At 36.4% G+C, this 11290-nt stretch overlaps 1 protein-coding gene across 1 annotated transcript; it reads left to right on the top strand.

Annotated features, from left to right (window-relative positions):
* Positions 1-390: 390 nt before the first annotated feature.
* LOC122044052 lies at positions 391-3424 on the top strand. The gene is made up of 6 exons (XM_042604596.1): positions 391-1402; positions 1447-1582; positions 1670-1883; positions 1973-2520; positions 2609-2714; positions 2792-3424. The coding sequence occupies exons 1-6, from the start codon at positions 391-393 to the stop codon at positions 3422-3424; spliced, it is 2649 nt and encodes an 882-aa protein (XP_042460530.1).
* Positions 3425-11290: the final 7866 nt, after the last annotated feature.

Here is an 11290-nt window from a genome sequence, read left to right as displayed (position 1 = left end):
TGAAGAAGTTTCTTGGGATTCTGTTGTACTATAATGGATAAATCCTAGATTTACTTAGATAGGAGGTCCAAAGAGTATGAGGAGGGTGTGGAACAATTCATTAGAAGTTGTTTGCAGAATCCACATATCGACCCAAATTTAATTTATTGTCCTTGTTGCAAATATATGAATCTTAAAAAGGGAGCGGTTATGTGGATTCGGGAGCATCTTTACTTCAATGGTTTCAGTAAAAATTATTTGAATTGGATTTGGCATGGTGAGGCTGCGGAGAAGGATTGATTAAATTCGAGTGTCAACCAAGAGCCAACTGATAATTGTCATGATGATTTTGAAACTGTTAATTTGTGTGAGGTAGCGTATGATAACCATACAGAAAATCCAGAAGCATTTATGAAGTTTTTGGAGGAAGCAGAGAAGCCACTGTATAAGGGATGCAAACGTTACACAAAGTTGAGTGCACTTGTAAAACTATACAATACCAAAGCAAGGCATGGGATGAGTGATGCTCTATTTTCAGATCTACTAGCAGATTTTGGGGACATGCTGCCAGATAACCATAATCTACCATCGTCAATTTATGAAGCAAAGAAGACGTTGAGTTGTTTGGCTTTGAGTCATGAAAAGATTCATGCTTGTTCCAATGATTGCATCCTTTATAGGAAACAATATAAAGACTGCATAAGCTGCCCGAAATGTGGCTTATCAAGATGGAAGCTAACCAAGAAAAATGTTGAGAAGAAAGGTGTTCCTGCCAAAGTGGTTTGGTATTTCCCTCCCATACCAAGATTTAAGCGCATGTTTAAATCTTTAGAAACTTCTAGAAATTTAACATGGCATGCAGATAGCACAAGAGTTGTTGGTCAGTTACGCCATCCAGTTGATTCACCGTCATGGAAATTGGTGGATCATATGTGTCCCGACTTTGGAAGTGAGGCAAGAAATATTCGCCTGGCACTTGTAGCCGATGGAATTAATCCTCACAGCAATCTTAGTAGTCGCTACAGTTGCTGGCCAATCATGCTGGTCACATATAATTTGCCTCTAGACATGTGCATGAAAAGGAAATTCATCATGCTAACGATGCTCATTTCAGGGCCAAAACAGCCTGGAAACGATATCGACGTCTACCTTGAGGTTCTGGTTGATGATTTGCAGCTGTTGTGGGAAGGAGTTGATGGAGTTTATGATGCTTATCGAAGGAGGTTTTCACTCTTAAAGCAGTTCTTTTATGGACCATCAACGACTTTCCTGCATATGGTAACCTTAGTGGATGTACTACACATGGTTATTACGCATGCCCAATATGTGGTGAGGATACTTATGCAAAGCACTTACAAAATGGGAAGAAAATGTCATTTGCTGGGCATAGATGATTCCTACCACGATTTCATCCATATCGGAGGTAAATAAAGGAGTTTAATGGCATGGTGGAACTTGGTGAAGCAGGTAGGCCATTATCTGGAATTAAGTTGTTTGACAAGCTTTCAGACATAACATGTGAGTTTGGAAAGAAAACAAGTGTGAAGGGGAAAATAAGGAAAAAAGCAAAGGAGAATATTGTTGAAGACATTGAAGAAGAAAAGTATGTTGGAGCTATAAATTTCAGTAAATGTTGGAAGAAGAAGTCAATTTTTTTCAATCTTCCATACTGGAAATACCTACATGTTAGGCATTGTCTCAATGTTATGCACATTGAGAAAAACGTTTTCGAGTCTCTGATTAATACTTTGATGAACATCAAGGGAAAAACCAAGGACAATGTGGCAGCTAGGTTGGACATGGTTCAGATGGGAATTAGGCCTCAATTGGCTCCTAAAATTGGTGAGAAAAGAACATATCTACCTCCTGCAGCATGCTCATTCACAAAAAATGAGAGATTACAAGTATGTAGGTCATTAATGGATATAAAAGTTCCGGAAGGTTTCTCATCAAACATGAAGAATCTTGTCTGCATGGATGAGATGAAATGCAGCACTTCCTGCCAATAGTCATACGTAATTCTCTGCCAAAATATGTTAGATATGCTGTCAAAAGATTATGCTTCTTCTTCAAAGATATTCGTTGCAAGATTATCGATGTAGCCAAGTTAGATAAGCTGCAATCTGACTTGATTATTACACTTTGCTTATTGGAGCAGTATTTCCCCCCTTCTTTCTTCGATATCATGCTCCACTTAACAGTTCATCTTGTTCGTGAAGTCCAATTATGTGGACCAGTCTACTTCAGATGGATGTACCCATTTGAAAGATGCATGAAGGTGTTGAAAAGTTACGTAGGCAGTCGAAAATATCCGGAAGGTTGCATTGTTCGGAGATATGCAGCAGAAGAAGCAGTTGAATTTTGTTCAAAACATCTCAATGACCTTGATCCTGTTGGGGTCCCTAAATCACTACGTGACCCAAACGCAAGCATTCCTGGATTCTCAGCAAGCAATTCATCAATCATCGTCCAACAAATTGATCTCCAACAAGCACACTTGACTGTTCTAGAAAATACAGAAGAAATATCTTCATACATTATGTAAGTGTACTGCATAACTAATAATTATATGTACTTGGCAGTCCATATGTATTCATGAAAATAAAACTTTAGAAGTAAAATTCTTCAGTGAACACAAATCCTTCTTGAAGACAATGTTTCCCAAGAAACAGAAAGATGCAAGGTGGATACAAGATGCTCATAATAAGAGGTTCATTGACTGGTTTCGTGCAAAGGTGATGTAGAAGATGCTAACATACAATATTTGTTAATCATTGTTTTGATCACACTAATTAATAGGAATGCATGTCAGGTGGCTGCTGAAATCGATAGTTGCAATGGTGGAATGACATCGTCATTGAGATGGCTGGCCCATGGACCACGTGTGCGAGTCTTAAAGTGTGATAGCTATGTCATAAATGGCAATTTAAACCAAACAAAAGAGCGGGATGATGAGAAAGTTTATCAAAACAGTGGTGTTTCTCTACTTGCCAACACGATGCTTGTTTGTAGTGCCAAAGATAAGAATCCCGTGTTAGAGAATGTAACTTTTTATGGAGTTATTGAAGAGATATGGGAACTAGACTATCATCAATTTCAAGTTCCTCTTTTCAAGTGCGCATGGGTATCAAATGACAAAGGAATACAATACAATGATGAATGTGGCTTCACCTTAGTTAATCTGAACAAACGAGGCCACCAGAAGGATGAATTTGTGCTTGCAAGTCAAGTTAGACAAGTATTTTATGTTGCTGACCCATTGAACAAAGGGTGGTCAATAGTGCTTCAAGTTCCAAATAGATGTTACGAGGGAGAAGAGGATCTTTGGACCAGAATTCCCGAAGCTCGACCAATTGATAATGTTGATATTCATTGTATTCTTACACATGAAGGATACTTTAGATCTTCTAAAGAGGGGTTCTTTGTAACAAACAAGAAAAAATGATGTTTTCCACTTTTATGTCATCTGCATTAATATTTATTGTTTTTACTAGTATTATTTTTACTTGTTCGTATGTGTTAATGTTATTATTTGTATCACGTCTTCTTTTATTACATTGTCACTGCATACTTTATATACCGTTATCTCATCATTTATTTTCCTATATGCAGGGAAAAGAACAATGCGTCCTAAAAAACAGCGAAAAAAGCAAAATATGATGAGCCACGTGTAGTTGAGGACACCGAACTACACCATGATGTTGATGGGTTAGCAGCTGCAGAGCTACGAGGAGAGACTGAAATAGAAGAACCTCCTATTACTGGGCAGAAGAAGACTCGGGGGCCTACATCAATGTGCAGACTTATTGCTGCTGCAAGATGGGGAAAAAAGTCGACGATTGAATATGATGACATGGGACGACCTGTGTACAATGAAAATGGGAAGGCACTACAATCTTTCATAGGCTCTGTTGTTAGATCCATGGTGCCTATTAACATAAAGTCATGGCCCACTGTTCCAGAGAACATGAAACAGAAAGTGTGGGAAGAAATATCGGTGAGTATAATCCAATAATACACTTCCTTATGAGATTTCTTATGTTTTTTTTTCATTGTGATTTTTTCAATATACAAACTGATAGCAATTACTGCTGTGTGTTTTAGAATGTCTTCGACTTAGCACCTCAAAGCGAGGCGGCAGTGATGAGTTCAGCAGGCCAGAAATGGAGAAACTTCAAAAACAAACTCAACAGTAGGTTTGTCTGGCCATATAGAGATAATCCTGAAAAACTGAGGTCACCACCGGAGCAGATCAGATCCCATCTGCAATTTGGAAAGCTTTTCTTGATGAGAGGCTACATCCATCTTGGGAGGTACTTGATGATATTATCATGTTATATTTAAATTATTATATGCACCAAGATTTAAAACATTTAGGGCATTTAATTAACAAAATGAAGTTCTGTACAGCAGGAATATATATAATAAGTTCATCATACTCCATCCTATTGTTTTTAAATTCTAGCCATTCTTCTAAAAATTTACTTTTTTTTTACGTGACATAGGTCACTCATGAAAAACAAAAGGAACGGGCGAGCAATTGCAAGTATCATCACAAAATGTCTCGCAAGGGATACATTGGATTGGAGACTGAATTGGTAATCCATGGAACATTATATTATCCTTTTCATGTAGTACGTCATGTTTTAAATGATCATTTTTTGGAATTGTAGAGGCAGAGAAAAATATTCAGGGAGGATGAGGAAGTTGATAGGTCATTCCTTTGGCGTAAGGCCCGCGAAGACAAATCCGGAGACATCACAAATATAGAGACTGCTGAAGTTGCTGAAAAAATTATATTATTTTAGTTTTATTTCGAGTTCATTCATAATAAGTGAAAATAGTGTCTTCATTGGATATTTAATGTTACCTCCATGTTTTTAGGATGATTTGTTGGACAAAAAAAAGAGGGGAGAGTTCATATCTTCTGGAAGCAATGACGTATTAACTACTGCATTAGGGAGCCAAGAACCTTAAGGAAGGGTTAGAGGTGTAGGGGGATTTGTGAAGCCCCAAGTCTACTTCAAAACTCCAAGGAAGAAGAGGGAGTTGGTGTCAAAGGCTTTGGCTGAAAACTTCAAAGAGCAAGTGGAGGAAACAAAGAGTTTGAAAGCTGAAGTTGAAAAACTGAAGGCTCTTCTTGCTCGATTTATGCCAGAAACAAGTGATCGAGTTTCTGAACGTGTAGCATCTAACAAGTCATCGCACATGGCAGTTCAAATATTGGAAGATGATGTGGAAGTTTTTGAATGCGACAATTCATTCAATCAGGTTTTGTATTATATTTGGTACATTAAATTTGTTTCCTAGCTTCAGATATTAAAAGATAATATCTTAGTGTTCAGGGGAAAAAATGTCATTTGGCTCTGAAGAATAAGGGGAATGTGGTGGCATATGGCACGATAGTATCCGACGGAGGCCCAAATGTAATGTTGCACAATGCTCCACTTGGGGAAGGCAACTTAAAGGTGTCTGTTGATGTTGTTTTACAGGAGGAAGCAGAGCTTCCAATTCCACTTAAGTCGGGACCAACAGTAATGGTAGATGCTGTTGGAACTGTGGTTGGCTGGCCAAAAGAATTGGTGATATTTCCGACGACAAAGGTATTTTCAGTTCACTTTTCTGTTGCTATAGTTATATATTTTGCTACAATTATTTAAAATTATAGAAAAAGGAGAAACCTGCACCACCATTTGCTATTTTGGAGGTTCCTGATGAGAAAAATAAATTCAAGGAAGTTGAAAGTGCTCTACCAATGCCATGCAAGTTTTTGTATTCTTTTGTTGTTAGACTGATGACTGAGGAGGAGACCATTCCTATCGAATTTGATGAAGCCATGTTTGGACGTAATGTGAGTACATCGTTGTTGAGAGAGGATGTCATGCGCTGTATGGAAATGAGAGAGATAGGGTCCAGACAAATTTTGGTTTACATGGGGTAAGTTATGTCTTATATACAATTCTTCTCTTTGCATGAGTTCATGTCTTAAGTAACCATGTTTTTTATTACTTGAATGCAGTTACTTGTACAAGTACTTGAAGGAAACAAACAGGACTGAGTATGTGTCGTTTGTGGATCCCAACAAAATACTAGCCGCTCAAGATGGCAGTACCTCTTCACAACACATTGCTAATCAGTTGAAAGCATCAAACGGAGACAGCATATGCCTTATCCCATACAACACTGGGTATATTTGTAATCCCTGCTCAATTCCTAATATATAGTAGCTTAGCTATATATTGACAATCGTGCAGGAACCACTGGATCTTGACCGTTATAAACGAGGACAAAGATACAATTTATTTATTGGACTCAATGGGTAATAGGACCCGAGATAACGCTTGGAAAACTACAGTGTGCAAGTATGCTTTAGATTATGTAGATTATGAATAGATTGATTAGCAAATATGAAATGACATAAGTTCTATTTTTACAATGTAGTGGAGTGAGGGCGTACCTTTGTATGAGGGGTAATCCAAAACGACCAACTTTCAAACAGTTGACGGTATGTCTTATTGAAAACATGCATTCCTGGTTCTTATATATTTGGTTTTTCACTTTGCATTAACTTTGATTCATTAGGGTAATCTCAAACAACAAGGTTGTGTTGAATGTGGATATTGTGTCATGCGGTACATGAAGGAGATTGTTGAATGTGAGGATCTACAGTTGGAGAGGAAGGTGTGTAAATTTCTTCCATTTTGAACAGGAATGCACATACTGAATCAAATCGTTCACGCCCTGCTACTGCTTTCTTCTCATGCTTTGATATGGCTTCTTTCCTTCTTTTTTTTCCTCGCCCTTAGATGACACCCTGTTTATGGTTTTATACAAAACTGTGTTATGCATAGTTCTATTAGTAGCTGGGGGAAATTAGTAACTGATTTGGGCATGGTTACCTTATAGACCTAATAAACTATTAAATTTCTGCTTGCCGATGATTGAGAATATAGAAGGTTGTCAAGGAACAACTATAATAGTCTTGCTATTAGCACTAATGTTATAAAATGCTTTTAATTAATACTAGTCATTTGCTAATAACAATGACAAAACCTTTCTAGACACGTGCTTAATTTAAATCAAATCCAATAGAACCTTAGGCATCAAAATATAAACTGTATTATGAGTTGAAATTCAGATGTTTTAAGATGAGAGACAAGGGATCATAAGTCATACCTCGATATTGAACATTATTTATGACCAAGGTGGGTAGAATACTGACATCTCCACGAGAACCATGCCCAAGCTACCATAAGAAAATGTTCAGCATATCAGCTAGGCTACTTGAAAGATCCAGTTATCTGTCCACACCGCTAATTCAGTACTTTCGTGTTGTGTGATTATTGAGCAAGTCTCATTGTACAATTTTTTGCTTTTTTGTCATAGTGCATGTGAAATTGAGAATGCAATACATTAATTTAACTGAGCATCTAATCACCATGCGATTGGAACTACTAAAACTTAAGGTTCAAAAAACTGTTGGATCATTTTTATTGCACATTTGATGAAATGTTATTGTTACTATAAGAGTGCATATAACAATACATATTTATTTGTCTTATCATGCTTTTGTTAATTTAATTCATGATTTTTTTGTCAACTTGCTGTGTTTTGATTTAAAGTTTTCAGTTACAAAACATAACATGATGGTTCTTTCTAAATTGCAGTTTACAGGTTGTGTGAAGAACCAGTACTATACGCAGACACAATATGATGAAGTGAGAAATGAATGGAGTGAATTTGTGTATTCGTATTTGAAGTGAATTGCAGGTTGTGTGAAAGAACCAGTACATGTTTTTGGTTTTTTATGGCTTATTTTGATCATATTTAGGGAGATTTATTTTGTATAAACATATGCTGAGATCATGGCTTATTTTGATCAAGGCTTATGAAGTTACCTTTTGTGATGCTCAAAATTACTGAAGTCTAAAAATAATGAAGTAAAAAGAGAAAAAATACTTCAATTTATTCATAAAATCTGAAGTAAAATTTACTTATAACTTCGAAGCAATACAATTTGTTGCTGTAAAATAGTATCAACTACTTCGGTTACTACCAAAAATTTCGAAGTAGTATCTATCTATTACTTCGATCCAGAACGAAGCTAAATGTAATTTAATCGATAATTACTTCAGGAATTAACGATATATGACGAAGTAAAAGTACTCCATTACTTCATTTTTAACCGAAGTTAAAGTAGGTATATTACTTCACAACACATACTAAACGATGAAGTCGAAAAGGATTTATTACTTTGGTGTTTTTAAAAACCGACGAAGTTATACGCACTTTTTACTTCGTAATATGTCCGAACCCGACACCCAATACGACTTCATTTTTTCTGGAGCACTAGATTCTGCAGGATTCATTAAAGCAACGTTGGAAAAATAATCTTTCTTTTTAGCTATAATATTATGGCCTTCATCAAAGTATATCATCCAATCTTCATCTAGCTTATGATGCAGTATGTCAAAAGTTTCTAATTCTGTAAGATCTTCTTGTGTAAAATAATTAGCTATTTCAAATAGAAGGTAGACGTATTCATTTAAATCATCATAAAATAAAAAGTTGTCTTTCTCTTTCTGTGAGTGTGTACTAATTTCTATATTCATTAGATTTAGAACAGGTTGGTTATCTTCCTAGTTGTCTTCTTGAGAAGTTGAGGACTTGTAATTATGAAATCTTACTATTGATTTACCATGTCTGTCTTTATAGATTATGGATTCTCTTGGTTGTAATGTTAGTGGTATAATGTTTAGTTCTAGGTTAAGATTCCAGTCTAATCCAGCAAGTAGGTCAGACGAAAAATCTTTAGGTTTGATGAAATAGATTCCCCTTATTGTAAGGGTTTCTATTATGTTATTAATTTGTACTTTGAAACTGTTGTTGATGCTAGTCATTATCTTTCCTAGAAAGATTATGTCTATTTAGATATATGTTTTTGAAAATCTCCATATCCCCTGGCTTGAACAGAATTTTTAATATGTTCAATAAAGTCTAGAATGGTCATATTAAAATTGGGACAAAAATAAATAATTCCTAGATTACTATTCATATCTACTTCTATAAATCCAATAACTGCTTTGTCATTATCCGAAAACCTTGAGTCATATAGTACTAAAAAGATTTTAGCTCTTATACTTTTTCTGGTAAGTTCTCTTAGGCCAACACAATAAGTCCTACGTGGATATAATTATATTTTCTTTGTAGGAGTATTCTAGCTGATTCTTCATTCATAAGGGTAAGTATTTCTTCTCCCCCATCTAGTAAGTATAATGGTTGGGTTCTATGATGTCTATAAAGTGAAGTAGAAAAGTTATTTTGGTATAGCTAATTTGTTCAACGGCTAATTTGTTAGGCATTGATCACAGTAAAATTTATTTTTTTTAATTAAAAAAAAAATTATAAATACATTTCAATCTCTCTTTTTTTTTATTTATCTTATCACTCTCTTCACTCTCTACTTCTTCTTTCTTCCTTTCATTCTCTATTTATATTTAAGATAAATGAAACTTTCTATAGCTCTTTACAAATCTTTTGAATTCTTCAAATGCATAAGAAAATGCATCTTCTCAAAATACTCACATTCTTCCAAATGTCCAATATCTTCATTTATTTCTCTCACACATAATACCCTCCAAATTTCTAAAATATTTCATATGCTTCACAATATCCTCCAAATTCCTAAAGTTTTCAAATTTTTTAAAGAATCCAAGTAGCGTCGCCCCAGCTCCATTTGGTATGTATCCACCCCTAAGATTTGTCAGCCATGGGCAGCCAATTTGGGATGTCTTTTCTGTCGTATGTATTTGTTGGACCATGTTAGGCCGGCTAGAGGGGGTGAATATCTTACAATTAAAATTAATAATCTCACGCTAACTTACTTTAGCAGGGACACAATATTAGTTAAATTAAACAACCATTTAAAAATATAAAGTAAGAGACTCATAAATTACTTCATTATAACCTAGGTGGTTGTTCATCCAAGGTAGAAGAAAAGCTCTAAAGATCTCATTTGTTAAAAGTGGAGAAACCCCTTATACTATTTAATAACTCAGAAAGTTAATGGGAATTGAATACAGAAGTTGTTAAATTCTTAGTTCCAGAGGGCTTTTTATAGCCTTTGGAAAAATATTACTATTACTTGGAGGTGCCTCCAAGGTCATCCAGGGCACCTCTAACGTGGATAAAGTTTTATATGCATTCCAATGGTCAACCAACAGCTCTGACTGTTTGGAGGCACCTTCAATGCCATTGGAGGTGCCTCCGCACCTCTGCTTAAGGCACCTTCGAGCTTGCTCGAGGCGCCTTCGCACCTTTCCATATGAGGCGCCTCAGACTGCTTTGAGGCACCTTCGTGCCTTCCTCAAATAGCTTTGAGGCACCTTCATGCATTTTCTAAATAACTCCACTAGTTGCACCCAAGGTGCCCTCAATCACAAGGGAGGTACCTTAGGTCTTCGAGATCAACCTTCGAGTTAATCTTCTTTGATCTCGCTTGCTCGGGTAATGTTCCAGTCATTCAGAATTGAGTTCACCTGAACCCAACTCTGATCTTCTCTTTGAGTAGACTTTCTCCTTAGCTTCTTGTCCCTCGAATGTCATGCATGTCCTTCTCATCCACCGGTGTACTCTTCCGCAACACATTGTCCCTTGGATGTACCGAACCTGTCAACTCGTTTCCAGTGTCATCCTTCTCGTTAGCTACATCTTTCACTCGACTTCTTGTATTCCTAAGCTCTTACACACTTAGACATAAGACATCAAATACAACATGTCACGCCCCAGAGGAGTCCCTGTCCGAGAAAATTTCGGCAGTATGTTCCCTGTACGGTGGACAATCTGAAACTTTTCTACATCCTCATATACCTCAGCCACAGGCGGCTGGAATAATAAAACCAATAAAATACAACCACACATACATCCACGCAGTTTATATATAAGTACACCGATCAGTAATATCATGACTCGAACACAACTCTACTCCACTACACTCGTAAAGCTCAAATCCGACAATAAAACCAACTTACCTCTTCTGCCATCTAAGCAGGCATGTAGTAAAAGCAAATCCAAAATCAAATCCATCGACATCACAAAATCCATACAATGTCCAAGTATCATCAAACAAGAATAGAATCTGAAACAAATTTAGCATAGTCTATGTAAGAAAAACCAAAAGTCCAATAATATCCTCGAGGTCTGCAGGGGACTAGCGACTGGAACTCTCTCCTGACAGCATCAACCTGAAAATATCAACCATGGAGGCGGGGTGAGTCCAACACTCAACAAGTACAACTGATATACAAAGTAA

This window comes from Zingiber officinale, chromosome 2A (genome assembly GCF_018446385.1).
Source record: "Zingiber officinale cultivar Zhangliang chromosome 2A, Zo_v1.1, whole genome shotgun sequence".
Lineage (NCBI taxonomy): Eukaryota > Viridiplantae > Streptophyta > Magnoliopsida > Zingiberales > Zingiberaceae > Zingiber > Zingiber officinale.
This window is presented reverse-complemented; position numbering and strand designations above follow the sequence as displayed.